Genomic DNA, 27,563 nt, shown 5'->3' on the forward strand with positions numbered 1-27,563 from the left:
TAGATGTCTGGTCACTGAAAATCAGCATTGAAGCGTAACTGGAAGCAATTGTACTTCCTGTGGGTAGCATGCGAAATTTTTCCGCTGCGTTTGATGTTCTCATCAGATTCGGTCGCAGTGACCCAGCAGAGTCTGTATGTGTGGATAAACTTGTTGAAGTGGACTTTGTGTGACATTTCGGGATGTTTCACCGCAGACTCATCTCCTGTTAGCCAACAATGCTACAGGAAGTTAGCCTAGCTTGCTAGCAGGAAGAAGACGGAGCCCGGCGTCACGGTGCGAGTGGGAGTAGCTTCAAGAGAGACTGAAGTGTATTTTTCACGGAGCCCAAATGTCCACATAGAGCTGTCTGAATAGACTCTGTGCTGTCCCTTTTATCTGAAAATGTTTTCCATCTGAATGATCTGCTGCTGTCCTACGAAGCTAATGAAGCTAACTTAGCTTGCCAGCTGGAAACAGACGGAGGCGAACGTCATGTAATTTAGCAGCACAGCGCACATCAGAGAGAGCAGACAGTTTTTAACCGAGTGTGTCTGGAGGAGAAGTTGCTGTGAATCAGTGAAAATGTCTCGAAAACTGCTGGACGCTGTTTTCCAGCCTGAAGTCCGGTTACACAGAGCAGGTTTGTGTTCTTTGATATCTGACTGCAAACTGAAAAAGTATTCAAATGTAATGTACTAATACACACTGTGGAAATACTCCTCTACAAGTCAGAGTATTGCATTCAGAGTCATAATAAGGTTCAGGCTGTGATCAGAAAGTATTTCAATTCTCAGTAATAATTTGGCTTCCGGTGGGACAGGTTGGACAGGTGCTCAGGAAACCACCTCTGATGCATTCAGTCCCACAGAGCTCTGTGTTTTAGAGCTTGAGGCTGTGAAAGTAAAAGCCTGCAGGTGGTCCAGAGGTGAAGGTGCTGACAGTGAACCTGGTTTCAACACACAACACCAAAATCAGAGTGTGTCCCATCACTGCGTAACACCGACGTGTTTGTATATGATGCTCCTCCACAGACGTCCGGCTGCTGTCGGCGAGTCAAGAAGAGGATCCCCCTGAGCGGCAGGAGTGGAGCCCCAGTCTGGACCAGGAGGACCCAGCAGAGCTGCCACACATTAAAGAGGAACAGGAGGAACTGTGGACCAGTCAGGAGGGAGAGCAGCTTCCAGGGCCGGAGGAGGCCGACATCACCAAGTCCACATTCCCTCCTGTCCCTGTGAAGAGCGAAGAAGAGGATGAAGAGAAACCTCAGTCCTCACAGCTTCATCAGAGACACGCTGAAGACACGGAGACAGAAGCTGATGGAGAGGACTGTGGAGGACCAGAAGCAGCCAGGAGCTCAGATCCAGACAGACATTTAGAACCAGACACTGACGACGAGACGTCTCAGTCCTCTGACCCTGAGACCGATGACAGCTGTGACTGGGAGGAGACCAGAGAAGCTCAGTCAGGTACAAAATGTTCCACTTTTTCCACCACTACATTAATTTGATCACTGTTTAAATCGTCAGATTTGATCAATCGTACGATTGTGTTTCCTGCACGTTCAGCGATACCTGCTGCCTCCAGGTTCAGGGTGAAGCTCCAGTATCTTTGCTGCTTCACCTCCGTCAGCTTCAGAGCCAAAGAAACACAAATTTAAAGGATTTTGTTTTATCGGCAGTCAGATTTGAAAGAATTATGCAGTAAATGTAAAGATGCTGAGTATCAGATGTGGCTGCTAGTTGGTCGACCCTGACTGTGATCATTAAACCATAAATCTGATGGAGACAGGTGGTCGAATGAGGAAGTAAATCTGTATGTGTGATGATCAGTGGATGTAGACAGGTGGTGCACATGAATTACACGATGATGTTTAAACCGTTTAACAGGTAGTAAACAGTAAAAGTACTGTGAAGGTACAGTGGAATCCTTGCATCAGTGTGATGCAGGTAAGTGTCACGGCCCTTTAATAGTCACTGTCTCTCATTGAAAAATGTGTTGAACTGAACTTGGCCTTATTGAGCCATCTCGAGCGTTTGGTTGAGGTGTGCTATGCTAAAAACATCCACTAGAGGTCACCCTTCTTTTGGATAGCAAGCCTTCTCACTCAGTCTGCTCCCAGCACGTTGGAAACTGAACAATCGCTCCTGACGTGGACTATTTTTGGCTAAAATTTTAAAGGTAAGCTTAGTTTTTTCTACATACGATATTATCGAACACGTTACTCAACCGAATATTGGAACTTGATGCGACACAAAAATGTCTCCGAAGGGTCAAATCGTTTTTTAAAACATGCTTTATCAAACGGTTGAGGTGTCACTTTCTGGTAAACCTGGACATGGAGTGACGTCTCAACGGTTTGGTAACAGTTTGGTGAAGTTATGCTCGTCTCATTAAAATTGACTGTTTTCTATGGAATAAAAACACTTCTGTTCATGCACTGTTGTTAATATATTACGTTTATTGCGTCATTTTACTGAAATTGTTTCATATGTGTGATTTTTGTAATTGTCTGACAGACAGGCTGACATTTATACATAATCGTACATAATTCCTTTTTTTCCCCATCTGTCCCTGTGTTTTACAAATAATAGATGGATGTTAAATCATTTTATGGCTCAAGGCCATGAGTTTCCCGGCCCTTGTACCAGAAGATCCTCAAGACTCTGAGGCTGATCTGAGTGATGATGATGACACAATAGGGGGTCCTGATTATCTGCCTTTGAATCTATGGATGAGGAGGAAATGCCCTCAACAAGAAGAAAAAGGGAAAAACACCCTAAAGACAGTCAACATGGAAGAGCTGGATGACACCCTGTCACCCCCAGGCTCAAAGAAGAAGAAAAGGACCGGAAAGGAAAAGAGACCAGGAGCATCTGGAAGCATGTTGACATTGATGAATTCCAGGTTCCTGACTCAAGTTTTGTACCCCTTATGCTGTGAAGACGCCCTTCCAGTACTTTAAAATGCTCTTCACTGATGAGATGATCCAAGATATTGCTCACCACACCAATCTGTACTCTGCCCAGGAGTTGGAGAATCAAGATGAACCCTGGTGAGATTGAAGATTTCCTGGCTATAGTACTTTTCATGGGTGTTTTCAACATTCCCGCCATGGAGGACAACTGGCCCCCCGATTCACGTTTCAACTTGATGTCATGCCGAAGAGGAGGTTCATGCTGTTACGCTGCTACATTCACTTCAGTGATAATCAGCAGTGTGATGGCAACCCTGACCAATTTTACAAAGTCCGGCCCCTTTTCAAGATGCTTCGTACGCAGCGTCTCCTCATCCCATCCACTTACAAGCACAGCATGGATCAAGTAATGGTGTCATATGAAGGCACAAGGGCTGGCACTCTCCACCAATACATCACCAATAAACCTGACAAGTGGGGCTTTCAAGGCATTCTGCCGTGCCAGTTCGTCTGGCATCGTCCACGATCTGCTGCTCTATCGAGGGCCGTCCACATTCTTCAAACAATTCAATTCAATTCAATTCAATTCAATTCAATTCAATTTAATATTCCTTTATTTGTCCCGTTAGGGGAAATTCCAGAATACAGCAGCATCAGTAAAGATTAGTATAAGAAGTGCATGCAAATTAGAAACAAAAACAATGTTGATCTAAGTGAGGAAGAGCAGGAGCTGCCTCTTGGGACCAAAGTGATGACAACGTTCTCCAAAACCATTACACAGCAAAGCTTTCAGTTGTCGTCTGTGACACCTACTTCACCAGTTTCGACCTGGTCCTGAGCCTGCACTCAAATCTGGGTATCAAGTGAATCGGCACTGTCTGATCAAACCACATCGGTGGAGCTTGCTTGATAGAAGACAAAGAGCTGATGGAGAGAGGACGTGGATCTCTTGATTACAAGTCTGCTGAAGGGGTACTTGCAGTCAAATGGTATGACAACAAATGTGTCACCCTCCTGAGCAGTGCCTGTGGGATCATGCCTCTTTCAAAAGTTTAACGGTGGAGCAAAGACGACAAAGCGGAGACTGCCGTTCCATGCCCGTCACTCATTCCTGCCTATAATCAGCATACAGGTGGCATTGATCTCTCTGACATGCTGGTTCACCTGCATGAGACCCCAGCCAAGTCACAACGATGGTTCATCCCCCTGTTTGGATACACCCCTGACCTGTGCATCTCCAATTCCTGGCTGGTCTACAACAGGGACTGTGGCCAACTGAAGGAAAAACCAGTGGCTCTCAGAAGGTTTCTCCTGGCTGTGGCTCACACTCAAACAATTCAACAAGCCAGCACCCAGAGTTGGCTGACCATCCTCTGCCTCTCCCCCAAAGATGCCCTGTGAGAAGAAGCGCCTCCACCCGAGACCCCCACGACCACAACCAGAACCAGATGTGCGCTAGGACAGCTATGGACATTGGCCACTTCACACTGACAGTCGGAGGCGGTGCAGCCTCTCCCCAAAGGGTGTGTCAAGGGTGTCGCAGCACAGTTGAGAAGTGCTGCAGGACGAGTTCCTGTGGGCACTTTTTTGTGATTTTGAGAGGGAGAAATACATAAAGGCCCCAGATGTTTTTGACAGTCCAGTTGTGTCATTTAAAGTTTCAGAATTTTATGTAAAAAAAACAATGGAAGTGAAGTTGTTTTGATAAAATAAAATTTACTTGACATGACTTGTTTTCCAGCAATTTTACATTTTCTACTGTCTTTTTTGTATTGTAGGTATGAAATGATATAATTGTAATTATACATTTAACATTGTGTACTAGGACTTTTACCATCAAGGGCATCTCAACCATTTGGTAGAGGCCTATATTTAAAAAACTGGGGTGTCTGTTAAAAAAAAAAAAAAGGATTCTTCTTATTAGTGCCCCAATAACATAAAAACTACAAAAAAATGATTTTTACATGCTTTTTTTTTCTTGGTGTGAACATTAAAGGGACAAGTCCAGCTCACATTCCTCAAAAACCCAAACTCACTCTCAACAGCAATGCATTCTGAGCTTTGCGGTAAAGACATTAAAACTATTAAAACGTTTGTTTGACGGCACTGACTACAGCACAGTTTGTTGAGTAGACAAGAAAAATGTCACTTTTGACATAAATACATTTGGCTATAAAAACGTGTGTGTTCATGAGTATATTTGGAGATGGTCTTATTGACACAGGATCAGTTTGTAAGCTGACACTGCCTCTGATCAACCTTTAGCCAAACTGAAGGAAGCAGAGGTGTCAGTGGTTTCAGTGCTAACAGGAAATGACGGTTTTCTAAAAGGTGTGTTTGTGTTTAATGCTCCTCCACAGACGTCCGGCTGCTGTCGGCGAGTCAAGAAGAGGATCCCCCTGAGCAGCAGGAGTGGAGCCCCAGTCTGGACCAGGAGGACCCAGCAGAGCTGCCACACATTAAAGAGGAACAGGAGGAACTGTGGACCAGTCAGGAGGGAGAGCAGCTTCCAGGGCCGGAGGAGGCCGACATCACCAAGTCCACATTCCCTCCTGTCCCTGTGAAGAGCGAAGAAGAGGATGAAGAGAAACCTCAGTCCTCACAGCTTCATCAGAGACACGCTGAAGACACGGAGACAGAAGCTGATGGAGAGGACTGTGGAGGACCAGAACCAGCCAGGAGCTCAGATCCAGCCAGTTCTTTACAACCAGCTACTTGTTCCAACACATCACACTCCTCTAAACTTGAGACAAAGGTCAGTGATGATTGGAAGAAGAGCAGTGAAGCTCAGTCATGTTTAAGCCTTCTGAAAAATAACAGTGAATGTAAAACTTGTGAGAAATCATTCAGCTGCTCAGAGTGTGGTAAACGATTCAGCCAAAACTCAAATTTAAAGAGACACGTGAGAATTCACACAGGAGAGAAACCACATAGTTGCTCAGTTTGCAGTAAAAGATTTATACAGAAGGTAAACCTGACGCATCACATGGCACTCCACACAGGAGAGAAACTATTTAATTGTTCACTTTGCAATAAAAGATTTATTCAAAAGGTCCATCTGACACACCACATGGCTCGTCACACAGGGGAGAAACGATGCAGCTGCAGCGTGTGTGGAAAAAGATTCACTTGGCTCTATCAGCTCAAAAACCACAAGTGTGTTGGTCCTCAGTCCTCACAGCTTAGTCAAAGCCAAACTGAAGGAAACAGAGATACAGACAAATTGAAAACTGATGTCAATGGAGAGGACTGTGGAGGACCAGAACCAGCCAGGAGCTCAGATCCAGACAGACATTTAGAACCAGACACTGACGACAAGACGTCTCACTCCTCTGACCCTGAGACTGATGACAGCTGTGACTGGGAGGAGACCAGAGAAGCTCAGTCAGGTTTAAACCCTCTGCAGAACAATGAAGCACCTGTAAGTGATGTGAAATGTAACACTGGACAAACATCAGTCAGCTCCTCTGAATGTGCTTCAAGCTTTGGCCACAAGGAACATCTGCAGAAAAACATTGGAATCCAGACGGGAGTGACATCATTTAGTTGCTCAATTTGTGGTAAAGGATACCTCTGGAAGAAATCCTTAACGACTCACATGAGACTTCATTCAGAAGGGACATGTTTCAGCTGCTCAGTTTGTAAAAAGGCTTTCCCGTGGAAGGGAGACTTTGTGATGCACATGAGAATCCACACAGGAGAGAAACCCTTCAGTTGTTCAGTTTGCAGTAAAAGATTCATCCAAAAGGGAAACCTGATGTACCACATGGCCCTCCACACGGGGGAGAAAAGATACAGCTGCAGCGTTTGTGGCAAAAGGTTCACTTGGCAGTCCCAGCTCAAAATCCATCAGTGTCCTGGTCTTCAGTCCTCACAGCTTCATCAAAGCCCAACAGAAGAGGACAGAGATGCAGACAGCTTGAAAACCGGAGCTGATGAAGAGGACTGTGGAAAACCAGGCAGTCATGTACAACCAGCTACTCATGACAAGACGTCTCAGTCAACTGAACCTGAGACTGATGACAGCTGTGACTGGGAGGAGACCAGAGAAGCTCAGTCAGGTTTAAACCCTCTGCAGAACAATGAAGCACCTGTAAGTGATGTGAAATGTAACACTGGACAAACATCAGTCAGCTCCTCTGAATGTGCTTCAGGCTTTGACCACAAGGAACATCTGCAGAAAAACATTGGAATCCAAACAGCAGAGAAATCGTTTACTTGCACAGTTTGTGGGAAAAGATACCCGGGGAAGAAATCCTTAATGACTCACATGAGACTTCATTCAGAAGCAAAAAGTTTCAGCTGCTCAGTTTGTCAGAAAACTTTTCAGCAGAGAGGAAATGTTTTGACACACATGAGAATCCACACAGGAGAGAAACCCTTCAGTTGTTCTGTTTGTGGCATCAGATTCACACAAAAGGAGCATCTGAGACGACACTCGACTGTCCACACCGGAGAGAAACCCTTCACTTGTTCTGTCTGTTTTAAAGCATTTGCACAAAAGGCAAATCTGACGCAACACTTGATTGTCCACACGGGGGGAAAACCATTCAGCTGCAGCGTTTGTGATAAAGGATTCACTCGGCTCTCTCGGATCAAAAAACACAAGTGTGCTGGTGAGAGCAGCAGCAGAAGTAACAGAAGCTGCAGAGACGCTTCTTGAGACAGTGTCCTCCAGCAGGTTGAAAGTACTGGGGACAAGACTTAGTGCAGACAGTCTTTGTTTCCAGATTATTGTCCTTTTTTCGTCATACATGTATGACCTGATTTTGTATGTCTCCTATGCAGCAACTACGGTCAACATTTGTTGTTTTTGGGATTTTTGAATTAAATGAGTTGACCGTCCTCCCAGTGACAAAGGTCATTTCTAATTCAGTTTCCTCTCATGAGCTTGTGTTGATTGCACTAGACTTCAATGAAATAATTGTGTCCAACGTGTTTTTCAACCATGAACAGACTGTTTACTGAAGACTTGATGACTCAGAGTTACAAGATGAGGTAAATAATATTCATTTTATTTCATTATTCATTCATAATATTTGTTCTTGTCAACAGATCACGTGGAGCTTGTCTGTCTCTGAAAACTTTGACTTCCTGTCGTGACACCATTTTAATGCTTCAGTCATTTCCTCAAACAGCTGCTCACCGTAGTTTTTACCAACCAAACAGGAGCACACTATGCATTCGTCTGGGACTGTTTTCAGCGTCACATTCATCCACATTTGGTTCTCTCATGAGGATTTGTGGCAGCAGGACGTTGCATGTGGGACCTCTTGCAATGCCTCGGATGCCACGACATGAACCGACACCCGACGCTGTGACTCTGAGCTCCTCCAGACGTTGTCTGAGGACCAAACAAGATGTTTCACAGACATTCGCCCTTTCTTCTGTTGTGGAGAAGCTCACGGATGTGCGAACCCGGATGTCCCGAGGCTGGACATGCTAGAAAACAGAGAAACAGCGTCATCGCTGCCCTCCAAACTCCACCGGCCCCACCCTGGAAGGTCGAGAAGCTGAATGCTGATTTGGTTGAATACGAACATCGAGAAAGACAGTTGAGCTTGGGCATTTATGGGTTGCCAGAGCACCCAGAGGACAATGAACCATGTCTTTCCTGAAGGAAGCTCCCTCGAGGCCTTTCATTGTATGTTTTCTGAGATTTTAGCAAAAAGAGCGTGTGTGTCGGTGTGTGCAGGTGTGTCGTACATGCGTCTGGGACCACGTTTGTTTCGACACGAACATGCAGAGCAAGCGCATGTTTGTGAGTGTGTTGTTTACTGTTCCGCTCATTTTGTCACACCACCGAAAATCTTCCCTCAGAGCTGTTTTTCTTTTTCTTCCTGATCATCATCGTCTGCAGCTGCTGTGGATCTGTTTGTGTGATCTGGTGACTCAATGTTGATTCAGTGTTGAACAGTTGACATGTTGATATGGAAATCACTAGTTTGAGGTTGTACAATTGTGGACTTGTCAGGAAAATAGAGGAATGTTTCTCTTCACTTGTCTTTGATTTATTTCGAGATTCGTTGTAGTTGAGGGGTTTTTGTTTATGCTCTGATTTGACTCATTTCAACTTAATTTCCATCAGTGCCAGGTGTCTCAATATGCACCGTGAAGGACCGCTGTTCTCCGAAGACGGGGTCATTCAAGATGAGAGAAGGTCGACTCTGGTCAAAACTGTTCTCTCTATGTGTTTGGAAAGTTTTAGAGAGGAAGAAACTGGACAATGTTTTATTGTAATGCCAGAAGTACAACTCAGACAGAGACGTTTAAGATGAAGATGAATGAAAAGAATTTGAAAAATATTAGCGTTAATTTATTTTTGCTTTATTTGCTCCTTTTTAGTTATTTTATAATGTTGATGGTATTTGAAGTTCAGGTTGCATTTCTCTTGATGTGTCCGAGAGAGGGTACATCAATGGGTGGCGCTACTGCATCTGAAAGCTGGCAACCACCAAGAAAAGGAGAAGTAGTCGTGCCGGAAGTAAGTGTATCTCTTGTGGCTAACATGCTAATTTCTTCACGTTTTGTGTCACGTTGTTCTCATCAGGTTCAGTCGCAGTGACCCAGCAGAGTCTGTATGTGTGGATAAACTTGTTGAAGTGGACTTTGCGTTAACTTCCGGGATAATTCACCGCAGTCTCAGCTCCTGTTAGCCAACAATGCTACAGGAAGTTAGCCTAGCTTGCTAGCAGGAAGTCGACGGAGCCTGGCGTCACTGTGAGTCGGAGTAGCTTCGACAGAGACGGAAGTGTATTTTTCACGGAGCTCAAAATGTCCAGACAGAGCTGTCTGAATAGACTCTGTGCTGTCCCCTGTATTTGAAAATGTTTTCCATCAGTCAGGATTAAACCCATCGTTCATATTCCTGCTGCTTTCATGTGTTTTACTGCTGTACATGTTTCAGCTTGAGCTCCTCGTTCTTCAGCTGTTTCTCAGGTGGAAAATAAGGTCTTGGTCACCTTGTTAGGACTTGAAGCTTCGATCTGAATGTTGGAGAGCACCAAGACTGAAACCTCAGATTAAATCCAGGGAGTGAATTTCACAGATTATTAAGCAGCATTTCCCCCGAAACAGACGTCATGTTTGTCAAACACATGATCTCCAAGACTGACGCCCAACTTTGAGCCTTGGACGTTTGTGTGAAACCAGTTTAACACTCAGCCACGAAGACCGACGACTGTTCAAGACGATCGATTCCGATATCATCATGAGTCGTTTCAAACTGAGGTCCAACAGATCAGTTTCAGAGCTGTTTGTTCTGAAGTCTGACTGAAATTCGGCCTGATCTTATTTTCTTTAAGAAAAGAGATTATGTGCACTGAAACCATCGTTTCCAGAAGCTCTCTGATGAATGACGGTTGGATCTCGGCCTGAAGTCAGTGACTTCGCTGTCTCGGTTGATTTCTTCAGGACCTGAAACTCTGTTGAACAGCTGATTTAAAGTGCTGCGGGTTCAGGGTGGACACATGAGGTGGACGAGAGCTCAGTTAATGTGATACAGGTGAATTTTCCCATGATTCCATCTGCTTGACGGCTTGTTGAGCTCATCTGTGTTCACATCAGCAGCAACGCTGCCTCTGACTGAGATGTTACTGGAGAACGATGCAGGTTCTTCAGTTTGATGCAGTCACCTGTGGACAGGTGAGGGCAGCACTGAGCAGCTGCTCAATTGCTCCCAGAATTCTCTGTAATGGAAAAGCGATCCTTTCCTGTTCTGAACTGTGAGTCCAGCTTTCCTCTTTTTCTCTCCGTTGCTCCACAGATTCTCTTCATTTTATTAACGCTGCTGTTGTTTAACCACGAGGACATTCTGTCAGTCCACCTCTTCAGCCTTTAGTGGAACAAAACTTCACTCCTGCCATCAAGGAATCGTCTTTGAGACAGAAATTCCATTTTAGTCTATGTTAAGTTTAGTTTGGCATCAAGGAACACTCAGTGATGTTCAGAAATGGCTCATTCTGGCTCTGAGACACTGTCAGTGTTGAACCCTGCTGTCCAGGATGAGTCCATGCCGATGACTGGCTTCATTTCCAGGTGGGATAAGTTCAAAGCTGTCCAGTAAGTTCATGAGCTCCTCGACTTTGGACTCATTTGTGTTGATGTGGATGTTCGGGTCTCCATTCAGGATGACTCTGCCATCTTTATGTTGCACCAAGTGCCATCAGCTCTGAGAAGTCCTGCATGAACGCTGATGAATGTCTAGGTGGTCGATACAGTGAAATGATGAGCACCGATAATTCAAGATCAAGATATTCAAATGAAGGAAGCAGAGGTGTCAGTGGTTTCAACGCTAACAGGAAATGACCATTTTCTAAAAGGTGTGTTTGTGTTTGATGCTCCTCCACAGACGTCCGGCTGCTGTCGGCGAGTCAAGAAGAGGATCCCCCTGAGCAGCAGGAGTGGAGCCCCAGTCTGGACCCCCTCAGATCTGGAGCTCCCCGTCTGAAGGTCTGAGGCAGCAGGATCAGGGACTTTTTATGAGCGTTGAGGCAGGAAGTTTAGTAAATGTCAGAGGAGCTGTTATCAGCCGTGTGCATCAGAATATCACAGAGTATGATGATGCTGTTACACTTTGGGTTAACTCTGGTCATAAATACACACATTGGTTTGGATAATGACGTTCTGATGTTATCGCGCTTTTGTGCTGTTTAATTTGTGGCATTTCGTCATTGACTTCAGTAAAGGATCTGAGTGTTTCCACCATTATCATTCTGAACGAGATGTGTCACTTTTATTTTGAAAATCAGGAAAGAAGTATTGCCATATCCTGCATGTGGACTCCAGCTGTTTACATTCTGTGACGCTAAAAAGCTCCTGAAGCATCAAACCAACCAGAACTGGAGAGACTTTCTTCACTGAAAAAGAAGAAAGAAGACGATGAAGATCTGTGGAGGGCAGCAACACGCCTTTCTGCGTCTAGTCTGCCGCAAATTCATCAGAAGAACAAAGAAGAAATTGGACCGGAAGCCAGTGTTCGTCCCGTGGCTAACATGCTAACTGCTTCAGTTCCGTATCACGTTGTTCTCATCAGGTTCAGTCGCAGTGACCCAGCAGAGTCTGTATGTGCGGATAAACTTGTTGAAGTGGACTTTGTGTGAACTTCCGGGATTATTCACCGCAGACTCATCTCCTGTTAGCCAACAATGCTACAGGAAGTTAGCCTAGCCTGCTAGCAGGAAGAAGACGGAGCCCGGCTTCACGGTGCGAGTCGGAATAGCTTCGATAGAAACAAAGTGTACTTTTCACGGAGCTCAAATGTCCAAATGTCCACATAGAGCTGTCTGAATAGACTCTGTGCTGTCCCTTTTATCTGAAAATGTTTTCCATCTGAATGATCTGCTGCTGTCCTACGAAGCTAATGAAGCTAACTTAGCTTGCCAGCTGGAAACAGACGGAGGCGAACGTCATGTAATTTAGCAGCACAGCGCACATCAGAGAGAGCAGACAGTTTTTAACGGAGTGTGTCTGGAGGAGAAGTTGCTGTGAATCAGTGAAAATGTCTCGAAAACTGCTGGACGCTGTTTTCCAGCCTGAAGTCCGGTTACACAGAGCAGGTTTGTGTTCTTTGATATCTGACTGCAAACTGAAAAAGTACTAATACTGTGGAAATACTCCTCTACAAGTCAGAGTATTGCATTCAGAGTCATAATAAGGTTCAGGCTGTGATCAGAAAGTATTTCAATTCTCAGTAATAATTTGGCTTCCGGTGGGACAGGTTGGACAGGTGCTCAGGAAACCACCTGGTTGGTTTCGTCCTCGGTCCTTGTTCACCTCCTTGTCCTCTCCTCGTTCCAGACCACCAGCACAGTTTTAGAAACTCTCTAACAATGATCTGATTAGTCTTTTAAGCGATTTCTGTGTAAATGTGTCGTTTCAGTGACGATTTAACTTCAGATGCATTCAGTCCCACAGAGCTCTGTGTTTTAGAGCTTGAGGCTGTGAAAGTAAAAGCCTGCAGGTGGTCCAGAGTAGAGTCCTGCAACGGGCCGGGTACCCACGGATATCCGACGGGTACCCGCAATTGACGGGTACAAACGGGTGGAAAATATGCATTTATAATTTTACGGGCACGGGCGGAACGGAACCAAAAGCGGGCGGGTAACATTTTATTGTGTCATGAAAATCACTAGTTTCAAGCAGCATGACACAGCGAAGACGCTGCGCATCGCGCAGCACGCACTCTGACCTCCAGTACATAAACACACGCAGCAGCAGCAGCGCGTGCGCGCGCGGAAATAACAACAAAAATAGCATGGAGAAGGAGACACGAGCTAAGTTAGCAAGCGGTGAATATGAAATAGTGGTGCGTCTGTGTGTGACTAGTCAGTCTACTACTGTAAGACTTCGCTGAGAGCGTTAATGAAGGCTGCTGTCATCTTGTGTTTAAACAGGCTTGAAAAAATAAAACGTTTTTTTTTTTTTGAAGTGAGAGACCATCTGTTGTAGGCTATTTAGTGCATGTAATCATGGGTCACGGGTCGGGACACGGGTCCATTCTTTGACGGGCGGGGGCGGGCACGGGTTTTGAAAATTGGACCTGTGCAGGACTCTGGTCCAGAGGTGAAGGTGCTGACAGTGAACCTGGTTTCAACACACAACACCAAAATCAGAGTGTGTCCCATCACTGCGTAACACCGACGTGTTTGTGTTTGATGCTCCTCCACAGACGTCCGGCTGCTGTCGGCGAGTCAAGAAGAGGATCCCCCTGAGCAGCAGGAGTGGAGCCCCAGTCTGGACCAGGAGGACCCAGCAGAGCTGCCACACATTAAAGAGGAACAGGAGGAACTGTGGACCAGTCAGGAGGGAGAGCAGCTTCCAGGGCCGGAGGAGGCCGACATCACCAAGTCCACATTCCCTCCTGTCCCTGTGAAGAGCGAAGAAGAGGATGAAGAGAAACCTCAGTCCTCACAGCTTCATCAGAGACACGCTGAAGACACGGAGACAGAAACTGATGGAGAGGACTGTGGAGGACCAGAACCAGCCAGGAGCTCAGATCCAGACAGACATTTAGAACCAGACACTGACGACGAGACGTCTCCGTCCTCTGACCCTGAGACCGATGACAGCTGTGACTGGGAGGAGACCAGAGAAGCTCAGTCAGGTACAAAATGTTCCACTTTTTCCACCACTACATTAATTTGATCACTGTTTAAATCGTCAGATTTGATCAATCGTACGATTGTGTTTCCTGCACGTTCAGCGATACCTGCTGCCTCCAGGTTCAGGGTGAAGCTCCAGTATCTTTGCTGCTTCACCTCCGTCAGCTTCAGAGCCAAAGAAACACAAATTTAAAGGATTTTGTTTTATCGGCAGTCAGATTTGAAAGAATTATGCAGTAAATGTAAAGATGCTGAGTATCAGATGTGGCTGCTAGTTGGTCGACCCTGACTGTGATCATTAAACCATAAATCTGATGGAGACAGGTGGTCGAATGAGGAAGTAAATCTGTATGTGTGATGATCAGTGGATGTAGACACACGGCTGGAAAGAAGGATGAAATCCTTAAAAAGATTTAAAAAACCAGGAAAAAGAAACGTTACAAACTACTGAGAAGGTTCCACAACTGTAATCCTGAAAGTAGCAGTAAAAATGTGCAAATGGTAACTAAAATAATAATTAAAGAGTGACGATAAAAAATGCAGAATATAGCAAATAAAATGCTGATCATGCTCAAAAAAAAGTCAGAGTTCTGCTTCAGCTGAAAGGGGAGGAGCTCCGTTTTACTCTGAGCCTCTGGCCAACCAGAACGCCGCGTCAGGGGTCACGGAAGTCCCTCTGATTCCTCACCAGGGCCACCAGTTCATCCATTTTATCATCCAGCATCTCACATTGACCATGCACTGTCCGTATCTCCTCGTCTCCTTACGTCTCAGTCGTCTGGACCGTTTCACCCCTTTGTCCTCTGTCTCTGTCCTCTGATCTACTCAGAGGACGCCCTATTGAAATGAGGGTTTTGAGTGTTTCATGGTTTGCAGCATGGCGAGTTTGGAGATAAGAAAGTGCAACGTGAAATTCGACCCTGTGGAATTAGAGCTGTTGGTAGATGAAGCCAGTAAACACTTGAGTGAGCTACAGCAAAGACAGCTGCCCGTCGGACAAAGAAACGCTCCATGGGAAGAAATCTGTGGAAAACTAAACGCTGTTGGCAAAACAATGCAAACAGTGGGTGAAGCGAAAAGAAGAAAACAAGACATCAGAAGACGAACAAAAGACAAATTGGCGTCCAATAAAACGTCTGCAAATAAAACGGGTGGGGGAACAGTGGACGAGGAGCCTCTGAGCAGCACTGAGGAACAGGTGCCGCTGATGTTCTGCGAGGAAACTGCCGGCTGCGACACGCTGGACCAAAGAGCAGAACGAGGTCGGCAGCGTCACACCGTGCAAACACACTTTCTGAAAGATCTTTAGTCGGTGAAAAAGGAACGCACCTCCTGTGTTACAGTTTGCTGTCTTTCAAGTCAAAACCCAAAACAACAACATTTCTTTTTTACATGTAGAACCTTCATCAGAAGTCCAACCCCCCCCCCCCCCCCCCAGCACCTCGAAAGGGCCCAGAGCACATTGATCTGGAGCTGCTGCAGGGACAAAAGAAACAGTCGGCGTCATCGTTGGCACGGGCGGCGAGGCGCGACACTCAGGCCGTCGCCATGCACCGCAGACAGATGGTCAGCGCAGTGTCTGCCCTGACGATGGCCATCAGTTCTGTGGCGAGAGGGCTGCAGGACGGGATGCAGGCAGCGACTGCCCTCAGTCCAGGTGGAGAAGCGGCAGCTCGGCAGCCGGGGACCGGAGAGGAGGACAGGTGTGCACGGCGGGCAAGTTCCACCTGCGCAACAGGAAGCACACATAATACATTCAGCTGTCACGTTCCAGTTCTTACACTGGCCGTGAATATTTCTGTTGTGTAAAATGGGCTGTATGATGAAGAGCTGCTCTGTTTTTCTTTCTTTTTACACCATAAATTTTACAACTACAGTCTGATCCATTTTCTGACTGGAGCAGTGTGTCTTTAAAGTGATTTTGTGGGCTTAACATAATTAGACCTCAATGAGTATTTGGTTTGATAATGTTTGGAATTTAGAAAGTGATTTCAATCATCTGTCTGTCAATAAATGTTGATTTGCTGTACTTTGCAATGCTATGCTCTTCAGTTTGTCGGGTCACACTAACCAGAGGGAACGGTCGTCCATTTTTAGGGGAGATTTCTTACTTTAACGCAAACTCTGGAAATATGATTTTGAATTTTTCTAAAAGTCAATGATGCAGCTTTGGCAAATTTACCCCCCCAATGTGGTTTGTGGCTGAAAGCAGCCACTAAAACATACAGCTGTAAAAAATGAATAGATATCTGTTCATCCACTTCAGTTCTGATCGAAAGGACCAAATCTTAAAAAAAATCAGGATTCAAACCTGTTAAATTTCGTAGGTGATCACTGAAAAACACACACAAAATGACTTATTTTTCATAGAAAGTTCTTGACAACTTGTTCCCTTGTCCCTCTGATCTCAGTCATGGATGTTTCCAAAATGAGTAACATCACTGATTATGTTGCATTTTCAGTTTTTGTGCTGCATCAGATTTTATCTTTCAGTCACACATGTGGCTGAAAACAGCTGTTTAAAACAACAGCTGTAAAATTTATCACATGAATATAAAGGTGTATTTCTGCATTATTGAATGAAAATAGAAAAATGCACATACCAAACAGCTCCCATACCCCCTACACACAGGTAGGGGGTGTGCACTGTCACCTTAAACATATGAATCAATATGAAACACGCTCTTGTTTTTAATGTAATTATTTTACAAAAGATTTTACAAATTGACTCACCGACAAGCCAGCCACCTCCAAACTCGCCATGTCGCAACTTGGAAAACAGAAAACTGTTTCTCAGAATGAAAGAGTCATGTACTGACATTCAATCAATGCGTGCGTTTGCGATGTCTGTCCACATGCTCAGTGTCTGCGGGAGCACAAGCTGCACATGGGTGCAGTCAATCACTCCGATAACTCTGGGAAATCCAGCTACTGCAAAAAAGTCTTGTTTGGTCTCATCCATCCAGCTCGACGTGGCATTTAGGACTTCAGACAGCACATCTGAAAAATGGGACTGGGAGATCCCAGCTGTAGCAGCCGCTGTACGCTGGAATGACCCAAATGCTAAAAAATCGAAACTTGCAGGAGTTTTGTCATTGCAGGTTTTGCGTGGCTCCTTCTCGTGGCTGGCTCCAAATCCGCTCCGAGCTCCTCCAACAGCTCAGCTTTGATAAATCACGCTGGGGGTGCTCAATCAATATATTTACATTTTCTCTTTGTTTGGCCCCATATTGCATTTTCATTGCAGCAGACATACTAACTGGATGCAGACGTGCTATTTTGCGTCTTTGAAAGACTCAACCCTTAGTGCGACTGTCAGTCAGTCAGTTTGTACTTTTTTTTCCACACGTTTTTATACATGTAAAACTTTAGCAGATCTGGCCGTAGAGTTCAGCAGTCTGATGGTCTGGGGGGGAGCAAGCTGTTCCAGAACCTGGTAGTCCTGCACCGGATGCTGCAGAACCTCTTTCCAGAGGCCAGCACACTGTTATTTATCACACACGTTTCATTCATTACTGACCAAGCTGACGAAGTTATGAAAATGTATCATGAGCTAAATGGGTTTTATTTCTATTTTTCAAAAAGCAAAATAATCAGAGTGTGTCCCATCACTGCGTAACACCGACGTGTTTGTGTTTGATGCTCCTCCGCAGACGTCCGGCTGCTGTCGGCGAGTCAAGAAGAGGATCCCCCTGAGCGGCAGGAGTGGAGCCCCAGTCTGGACCAGGAGGACCCAGCAGAGCTGCCACACATTAAAGAGGAACAGGAGGAACTGTGGACCAGTCAGGAGGGAGAGCAGCTTCCAGGGCCGGAGGAGGCCGACATCACCAAGTCCACATTCCCTCCTGTCCCTGTGAAGAGCGAAGAAGAGGATGAAGAGAAACCTCAGTCCTCACAGCTTCATCAGAGACACGCTGAAGACACGGAGACAGAAGCTGATGGAGAGGACTGTGGAGGACCAGAACCAGCCAGGAGCTCAGATCCAGACAGACATTTAGAACCAGACACTGACGACGAGACGTCTCAGTCCTTTGACCCTGAGACCGATGACAGCTGTGACTGGGAGGAGACCAGAGAAGCTCAGTCAAGTTTAAACCCTCTGCAGAACAATGAAGCACCTGTAAGTGATGTGAGATGTAACACTGGACAAACATCAGTCAGCTCCTCTGAATGTGCTTCGGGCTTTGACCACAGTGGAGTCCAAACAGGAGAGAAACCGTTCAGCTGCTCAGTTTGTGGGAAAAGATACCAACGTAAGAAATCGTTAAGGAATCACATGAGACTTCATTCAGAGGGAAAACGTTTCAGCTGCTCAGTTTGTAAGAAAACTTTTCCGTGGAGAGTCCATGTGGTGACACACATGAGGATTCACACAGGAGAGAAACCTTTCAGTTGTTCTGTTTGTGGTAAAAGATTCACACAAAAGGATCATCAAAGACAACACATGAGAGTCCACACAGGGGAGAAACCGTTGCATTGCTCCATCTGTGGTAAAGGATTCGCACGAAGCTCAACTTTGACTCGACATTTAAGAGTTCACACAGGAGAGAAACCTTTCAGCTGCTCAGTCTGCAAGAAAACTTTTCCATGGAGAGGACACGTTGTGACACACATGAGAGTCCACACAGGAGAGAAACCCTTCAGTTGTTCTGTTTGTGGCAAAGGATTTTCACAACCCTCTGCTTTGACGGCACACTTAAGAGTCCACACAGGAGAAAAACCTTTCAGCTGCTCCGTCTGTAACGCCAGTTTCAGTCTCAGACATCATTTGTCGACACACATGAAAGTTCATTCAGGGGAGAAACCTTTCGCGAATAAATGAATGATGTGTCTTCATGATTCATTATTTCTAAATTAAATTACTTGCCTGACTTGACTCAAAGTCATTTGTCAGTAAAACAGTAAATGATGATAACTTATCATTAGCAATGACTAACTCAAACGTCAAGGGTAGTACAGGTGTCAGTGAGTAGTTTCCAGCTGATTTATGTGAACGTTTTGTAGTGTTTGTAATGTTTTAATAGTAGAATTCATTTGTAGGTCATCTGTCGTCTTCACTGTAAATGATTTATCTGTGAACAAACACTGAAGCTAAAACAACTTCTGTCATGTTTCATGTGTTTCTAATGAAGAGATAAAGGTCGTCCGCCGTGATGATCAGATTCATGAACTCTTTAATTGTATCTGTAGTGACGTAATAAACAGATGAATGGAAAATGTCTGTGTTCTTTGGGGATTCCCTGGTTCTCCATGTGCTCGCTCTTCATTCTTGCTCTCTCTAACGGTTCTCCAGCCGCCAGATTGCCGCCAGGTCCGAGCCTGCAGCCAGACAGCCTGAGAGCGTGGTCGTAAGTTCATGTCCATGCTCGTTCTTGTTTCATACGTTTTGTTTGTAACCTGTGAAGTCAGGTGTGTCCTTTTTGGCAAAATCAGATTCTCCAAGAAGCCCTCCTTCCTCCTGAACTGTTCTGACAGCTCAACCATTTCCTGGAGGTTGTGAGTTGCGCTGTGTTGCACTTCAAAAATAATCGAGACACTTGAGAATCTGACCCGTTTTCAATTCTCTTGCTTGAGTCATTCAGTCGAACACACCCAGCCTCCTTTCTGAAAGTTCTTTACTCTTTTCTTTGGACGCCCTCATGAGGATCGAACCTTCAACCAAAAACTCCCACCTAGATCTTTAACACCCAGAGCTGTTTGGTCAAACAGTTGAACACTCTGTCTCATAGAGACCTTGACTCTGTCCTCAGGGTTTTGGACTTCCCTGCCTGGGAATCAAACCCTCACCTTGAAACTTTCACAGCATTCTGCTTCCTGGCTGACACAGTGAAGCACTCTTGAAGCGTTTTAGTCTTTCCTCTGGACATCAGCATTCAAATGGTGAAAGTCTACCCTAACCCTACCCTCAAACCCAGGACCTCAAAAGGTCTGGATCTGCTTCTGACAAACCAAGCTATTTAGTCCCTTTATTGCCTTCAGCTTTGAGGGATTCCTCTGAATTTTCTGAGGTTGTCTGAGGCTCCACTGATTCCCTCTCTGTGAAGTTAGCTGACAAAGTAATAGTCAGCCAGTTTGAGTAACAACACGTTCTGAGTGCTTTCCTGATGTGTTTCTGCTCCACATCCTGGCCTTCGGGTTTATCTGGTCCACACACAGTATTTGGTCTGTGAGCATCGGCCTGTCGTGGGATGTAAGCACCAATCAGAATGAATGGAACTAACTGATGTGTGAGCAGAAAGGTTTACAGGTCAGGAGAACAGTGCCGGATGTATGCTGACAATCACACAAACATTTCCTCTGTTTCCATTCATCTGTTTATTATGTCACAATAGATACGCTTAGAGGAGTTTATGAACATCATCACAGTGGACAATGACCCTTTTTCTCATCATTGGAAACATATTAAAAAAGCCACAAACTGCTTGTTTTAGCTTCAGCGTTGAAGACATCTGCAAGTTTTTACTTGACTTCATCCACGAATATTTACAGTTGAATCAAAAATCAATCATATCATAAAGCAACAGAACATTCATCATTTAAAAACACTTTATTTATATCTTTATTATATACTGTATATATTAATATTTATTGAGCTTTTGAAAACATTTTCTTCAAACAAATGAAAACGTGCTGAAGCAGCGAGAATACCATAACAAGAAAATAATTAACTTGTTTCAGAAATCTTCTCAAAATGAATCTTCGTCCTGAAACAAGACAGAAGGACGGTCGCTGCAGAAAAATTAATCTTGAATTTCAAAAATCTGTGAAACAAGTCAAACACTTCACAGGCTGTTTTACAGGCAAAAATGACCTGCAAGCAAAGTTATCATCATGTATGTATTTCTTCCAAATGACTTCAAGCGGATCATTAAAGTCAGTGTTTACTGGAGTTTAAATGAGGCTTTAAAGCTTCACTCTGAAATGTCAAACTTAAAGTTGCAGGAAGACTCAAGGACAGACTGTGATGGACATGACACCCTCTCAGGGTCTCAGTGACATTTTACAAATGAACACATGCAGAAACTGCAGCGACTGCAGGTTGAAGACGTCTGAAGGGGTCTTCATTGGTCCAAAAGTTTGAACTCTGAAACAGACCTCAGCTAAACCTCCCTGAACCCGACCTGCATGAATCAATTTCATGATCTGATCCAAAGCAACCTGATGGAAACAAAATGCACACATTTTAAAAACCTCTTTATGTCTTGGTGGTCACTTGTTAGAAAAAAAAACTGCAATAAATATATACACACAAGTCCTGGGATGAAGATACTCAGCTGAAGAACGATTACAACAACCAACAGCTCCCTCAACAGACAAATCCATAGTGCTGGAAACAAACGGGCTTAAAAAATATGACCCTCTGCTTTTTGTCTAAAGACTTGTTGATCTGTCTGAAATAACACAAATACAGTATAAGTTTAAGAATCAACTGTTTCTGCTTTACACATAATGAGATCAATTCAAGTCCAGCAGAGTCTGTTAAATTGGAAAGAAGTTGTGATATTGGGAGGTACATCAAGTCGTTTAATTCATACATCCTGAAAACAACAAATGCTGTTAAGATGAAACAAGCCACGTCTTGTCCTCATTACTTCAATTCTGCTGGAAGAAATTCTCCACAAGAATCTCTGCAGCTTCCTTTATTTCTGTCACAAACACTGCAACTCAGTGGTTTCTCCTGTATGTACTGTCAAGTGTCGTTTCAATGTTCCTTTTTGTGCAAATCCTTTACCACAAACTGAACAACTGAAGGGTTTCTCTCCAGTATGCACTCTCATGTGTTGGGACAAATTGCTTCTCCGGCTGAAAGTTGTTTTACAAACTGAACATGTGAAAGGTTTTTCACCTGTGTGAATTGTTAAGTGTGACGTCAAACCTGAGCTCTGTGCGAATCTTGTACCACAGAAAGAGCAACTGAAAGGTTTCTCCCCTGTGTGAATTCTCATGTGTTGCCTCATTTGTGTCTTTTGTGCAAATCCTTTATTACAGACAGAACAACTGAAGGGTTTCTCTCCTGTGTGGATTCTCATGTGCTTCACAACATCTCCTCTCCATCGAAAAGTTTTTTTGCAGAATGAGCAGCTGAAACGTTTTCCGTCTGCATGAATTCTCATGTGAGTTGTTAAGGATTTCTTCCGGGGGTATCTTCTACCACAAATTGAGCAACTGAATGGTTTCACTCCTGTTTGGATTACAATGTTTTTCAGCAGATGTCCCTTGTGGTCAAAGCTTGAAACACATTCAGAGGAGCTGACTGATGTTTGTCCAGTGTTACATTTCACATCACTTACAGGTGCTTCATTGGTCTGCAGAGGGTTTAAACCTGACTGAGCTTCTCTGGTCTCCTCCCAGTCACAAGTGTCATCAGTCTCAGGTTCAGAGGAGTGAGACATCTTGTCATGGGTGGCTGGTTGTACACGATGATCTGGATCTGAGTTCCTGGCTCGTTCAGGTCTTCCACAGTCCTCTCTAACGGCGTCTGTTTTCGAATTCTCTGCATCTCCGTCCTCTCCAGTTTGGCTTTGATGAAGCTGTGAGGACTGAAAGCCAATACAGTGATGGTTTTTGAGCTGATAAAGCCAAGTGAAGCCTTTGTCACATACACTGCAGTTGTATTGTTTCTCCCCTGTGTGGAGTGCCATGTGGCGTGTCAGATTTACCTTTTGTATAAATCTTTTACTGCAGACTGAGCAACTAAATGGTTTCTCTCCTGTGTGTATTCTCATGTGTTCACTCACTTGTGTCTTTTGTGCAAATCCCTTACCACAGACAGAACAACTAAAGGGTTTCTCTCCTGTGTGGACTCTCATGTGCCTCAGGACATTTGTTCTCCTTTGAAATGTTTTTTTACAAACTGAGCAGCTGAAACGTTTTCCCTCTGAATGAAGTCTCATGTGAGTCATTAAGGAATTCTTCTGATTGTATCTTTTCCCACAAATTGAGCAACTAAATGGTTTCTCTCCTGTTTCAATTTCATTGTGTTCCTGCTGATGTCCCTTATGGTCAGAGCTTGTGGACTGAACTTCTCTGGTCTCCTCCCAGTCACAGCTGTCACCACTCTCAGGTTCAGAGGACTGAGACGTCTCGTCGTCAGTGTCTGGTTCTAAATGTCTGTCTGGATCTGAGCTCCTGGCTGGTTCTGGTCCTCCACAGTCCTCTCCATCAGCTTCTGTCTTCGTGTCTTCAGCGTGTCTCTGATGAAGCTGTGAGGACTGAGGTTTCTCTTCATCCTCTTCTTCGCTCTTCACAGGGACAGGAGGGAATGTGGACTTGGTGATGTCGGCCTCCTCCGGCCCTGGAAGCTGCTCTCCCTCCTGACTGGTCCACAGTTCCTCCTGTTCCTCTTTAATGTGTGGCAGCTCTGCTGGGTCCTCCTGGTCCAGACTGGGGCTCCACTCCTGCCGCTCAGGGGGATCCTCTTCTTGACTCGCCGACAGCAGCCGCACGTCTGTGGAGGAGCATCAAACACAAACACACCTTTTAGAAAACCGTCATTTCCTGTTAGCATTGAAACCACTGACACCTCTGCTTCCTTCAGTGTGTGACGACATGTTGCACATTTTGAAGAACAAATCTGGAAATCACTTCAAATTAAAACAAACCACAAACTTTGGATTTTGTCAGAGCAGAAATGCCAAAAAACGACTGCGATCACAGCAGCTGTGATTCCATATTGGTGTTCTGTGAACATGTAAACCCACAAGTCCTGAGTTCGGATAAACTTCAGCTGAAGACAGAAAAGTGTTTCACTGCTTCACAACATCCAGAAGACGTTTTGCTGTTTTTCTCCAGCTTTTCTGTGCTGCTGTCAATCATGTGTGCAGGGTTTAGCATTCACAGGGCCTGACATTTTGACCGTAATTATTTAGTTCACAGGGTCCACTGAACTGACGGAGTTATATCGAACTAAACGTCCTTATCAAAGGATTTGTGTGTGAAACTTATTGAATGCTTAGTTTGTTTTGTGTTGCCTCAGCAGTTCGTTTGGACACCTTCACCTTTATTGTAATTGTTCATTGTTGTTTATTGCAGAAAGCGCTGCCAGCAGCAACCACAGCTCCATCTCCTTCCTGTTCCAACCCAGTTCAGCAAAGATGCAGAGGTAAGCTACTCCTCTTCATCAAAGGGTTTCCCTCTTCATGGAAAGTTTGCTATTTAGCTGATTCCAAACTCAGAGAGAGAGATGACCCAGATATGTTCAGGACCACTAAACTGAATCATCTGAAAATACACATTTTCACACAATGCCAGCTCGGACTGCCCCCGACAATCAACCATTGGGGTCACCAGCCAAGAAGACCCCGAGCCCACTTAGGGTACCCGTATTTTGTCAGTCAAAGCGTTTCAGTTGTAAACTATGTCGTACTCAGAGGAACGCCGGAGAAGCAGCATGGCGGGATGGAAACTTTCCAAACCAGCTGTCTGACTGCGACAGAAGGAAGAAGGCTGATGAAGTGGAGTGCCTGCAGGCATGAAGCAGGGCACACAACCCCAAGTGCTCACGTGTTCTCTGTGAAGTCCACCACACCAGTTCTGGACCAGACAGGGGTGAAGCTGTGAGTTCAGGTTCAAATTTACATGAAATTGCTTCATTTGTTTGTTCACTTGCACGTTGTCTTTAAACGCAAAATGAAAAGAGGCTGAGAGCTGGACTCAAACAGAGAGACAGGAGTGACACCCGCCTCGTCATTCCCGTGTATCAGTACGGCAGCCCAACGTGTTCAAATCTGACATTACATACAGCTTTTCTGAATGCTCAGAAATCTGCGTTCATGTTGCATTCGACTCCATTAATGTGGTCAAAACCATCACTGGTGGATTTTATGATGAGGATGAATAGTCACATGTTTGTATTGAACAGCCAAAGGCGATTTAACTCAGAATGTCCACAAATACAAAAAAAAAAAATCACCAAACATGCTGCGTGACAGTTTGGGAAGGTGCTGAAGAAGTTGTTTCCAGCCCTGAACGAAACTCTGTGCAGAAACGTTTGACAGACCTCCTCAGTTGTTGTCGTATTTTCTCAGTCTTAAAACATTTTCTTGCTTCCTAAACAACAGCTGATCGAATCTAAAACCTTTCCGCTTACAGTCTGCGGATAGTGAGATTATACATCGGCCATAGAAAAACCCTTATCGGTTGACCACTAACTAGTATCGCAGCTCGGCGGTTCAGCGGTGGACGTCGTCTTGGCTGATGGATTATCGTCGAGTGTTGGCTTGTTGTGTTCACACCGAAACCAGTTTCGTTTATTCAAATAGAATTAAAATCGAGGTTTCAACTTGTGTCCTCGTTGCCCCCGAAAATACAAAATTCCATACCTAAATATGACAAAAGAGGCCTCGAACTCTCAAGTTCTGCTGCTTTGCAGCAGTTTGCAGTGAGAATAAGCAGCAAAGAGTCAAACCTGCTCTGTGTAACCGGACTTCAGGCTGGAAAACAGCGTCCAGTAGTTTTCGTTGTCGACAAAGTTCCTCCTCGTACTCTGCTATCGTTCTTTCAAACAGCTCAAATATCTCTTCAGCAGCCGCAGTCAGTCGTTGCTTGACAAAAGCTCTCAGCGTTTGGACTTTAGACATTTTCACTGATTCACAGCAACTTCTCCTCCAGACACACTCCGTTAAAAACTGTCTGCTCTCTCTGATGTGCGCTAAGCTGCTAAATTACATGACGTTCGCCTCCGTCTGTTTCCAGCTAGCAAGCTAAGTTAGCTTCATTAGAAGAAGAAGAAGAAGAATCATTAGCTTCGCAGGACAGCAGCAGATTATTCGGATAGAAAACATTTTCAAATAAAAGAGACAGCACAGAGTCTATTCAGACAGCTCTATGAGGACATTTGGGCTCCGTGAAAAATACACTTCGGTCTCTGTAGACGCGACTTCGACTCGCACCGTGAGATCGGGCTCCGTCTACTTCCTGTTAGCAGGCTAGGGTAACTTCCTGTAGCATTGTTGGCAAACAGGAGATATGTCTGCTGGGAATCATCTCGGAAGTTTCACACTAAGTCCACTTCAACAAGTTTATCCACACATACAGACTCTGCTGGGTCACTGCGACTGGATCTGATGAGAACAACGTGATACGGAACGGAGGCAGTTAGCACGTTAGCATAAGTGTCGCTACCCCATGCTAGTCACAGATGTTACGCTCGCGATCAGTCCGATTCTTTTAACGACTCTTTTGTTTGGACGAAGGGAACCGAGTCGTAATTGTAACTTGCTGAAAGCTACTCTTCGTATCGTTGTGCTGAAACTGAATCATCTAACGCGCCGGATGCTTTCTTACAGATGCCGTCAGTCTTTTTCTTTGCTTGGACTTTTAATGGCCGTTGGTGAAGCAGCTTCACCGCCACCTGCTGGACTGGAGATGCACACCGCAGATTGACTTCATCACTTATAAACGTTCCACGAGGTCTTTCTACACGTAACTTAACACAAAATAAACAAAATAACCAACACAAAGATCAGCAGAAACGCTGGAGTCCAGTGAGACGCTGCTGCCATCCAGTGGACATCAGGGGACACGTCCTCACAGCAGTCAGAAAGCAGGGATTCCTGCTGGACTTTGTGTTTCCTCCTCGGTGATGTTTCTCACGCTGTGGAGAAGAAAAACACTTTAAAGTCCAGATTTGTACATGAGTTATATGAGCATCAGACAGCCTCAATGAGAAAGAGCTGAGACACGAGGACGAAACTTTCAGTCTGCGCACAAGAATCACGCCAGGAGACGAGCAGCTGAGAGTCAAGCTGGACAGAGTCAAACATGGCTTTGACCTGAAGACACGAGCTGCTCTTTGTTTGGAAGACGTCTCCTGATCCTCTGCGTCATGAACTGAAAACACTGAAATCTCAACATTTATTCTGAGGAGGGACGACTGCAGGTTCATGGACGTCTGCTCAGACTCAAACCAGCAGTGAATGTGTCTGCGATCAGTTCTGTCTGCTGAGGATCTGGTTTGTTTGGTTTTGTATTTTCTGTTATATGTTGAAGGTTCACCTTTTGTGTCATGTTTTGCTTTACTTCCTGTTTTCCTACCTGTGTGTCTGATCGTTTTCACCTGGTCCTTGTTCGTCATCCCTCGAGTTAACTGTTGAGCTTCTCTCTGTGTTTTCGGGTTTGGTTTGTTTTCTAACCTCGCTGGTTTTTTGGATTTATGGACTCTGTGCCTCGTTTCTGTGGATTACCTTTTGCTTTTGGAGTTGTTGCTTTGGTTTTGACCAGCCTGACCCTCCAGTCAGGCTGGTCAAAGCCTCATGGAAATATTATTCCTGTGTAATTTGAAAACATCTTTTGATTTTAGCCTGTTATTGTAAAGCACAATGACTGACAAGAAGTCTAAAATAAATAATAATAATATTACTATTAATAATCATAATGTCAGTCTACTGAGGGCTCTCCCACTGATGATCTGACTCATCGACGTTCAGGGGCAGCTGTAAATATGACATTGTTTTGGCAATGAAGTTTTCAGATTTATTTAATATTTAATCTTTGCTAATATTCAGATATATTTTCAACAGACATGAATATGACCTCAATTATAACCAGACAACACCAAACATGAG

General features: G+C 44.8%; 3 protein-coding genes across 14 annotated transcripts in view; 2 read left to right on the plus strand and 1 right to left on the minus strand.

Moving 5' to 3' along the window:
- Positions 1-27,563, plus strand: part of LOC143315813 (NLR family CARD domain-containing protein 3-like) — a 104,317-nt gene that overhangs the window by 19,380 nt on the left and 57,374 nt on the right. The window lies entirely within an intron of this gene.
- Positions 16-27,357, plus strand: LOC143315820 (uncharacterized). 12 transcript variants are annotated; one of them, XR_013076188.1, is made up of 5 exons: positions 77-622; positions 1,014-1,448; positions 5,257-7,894; positions 11,247-12,100; positions 13,566-13,659. XR_013076188.1 is itself a non-coding variant. In XM_076723307.1 (5 exons), exons 1-4 carry the CDS (start codon positions 565-567, stop codon positions 11,343-11,345), a joined length of 987 nt encoding a protein of 328 aa, XP_076579422.1. In that variant the 5' UTR covers positions 77-564; the 3' UTR covers positions 11,346-11,347; positions 13,566-13,603. The 12 variants fall into 12 exon arrangements, 10 of the variants coding, with proteins under 10 accessions (XP_076579421.1, XP_076579422.1, XP_076579416.1 ...); XM_076723307.1 differs by having other exon boundaries at positions 5,257-5,651; positions 11,247-11,347; positions 13,566-13,603; XM_076723309.1 differs by lacking the exons at positions 77-622; positions 1,014-1,448; positions 5,257-7,894 and adding exons at positions 24,031-24,100; positions 24,369-24,554; positions 26,286-27,357 and having other exon boundaries at positions 10,953-12,453; positions 13,566-14,000.
- LOC143315826 (uncharacterized) lies at positions 21,648-26,274 on the minus strand. Its single transcript, XM_076723329.1, has 2 exons — positions 25,406-26,274; positions 21,648-23,446 (listed from the first exon to the last, which is right to left on the minus strand). Exons 1-2 carry the CDS (start codon positions 25,575-25,577, stop codon positions 21,648-21,650), a joined length of 1,971 nt encoding a protein of 656 aa, XP_076579444.1. The 5' UTR covers positions 25,578-26,274.

This window comes from Chaetodon auriga, chromosome 23 (genome assembly GCF_051107435.1).
Source record: "Chaetodon auriga isolate fChaAug3 chromosome 23, fChaAug3.hap1, whole genome shotgun sequence".
Classification (NCBI taxonomy): domain Eukaryota; kingdom Metazoa; phylum Chordata; class Actinopteri; order Chaetodontiformes; family Chaetodontidae; genus Chaetodon; species Chaetodon auriga.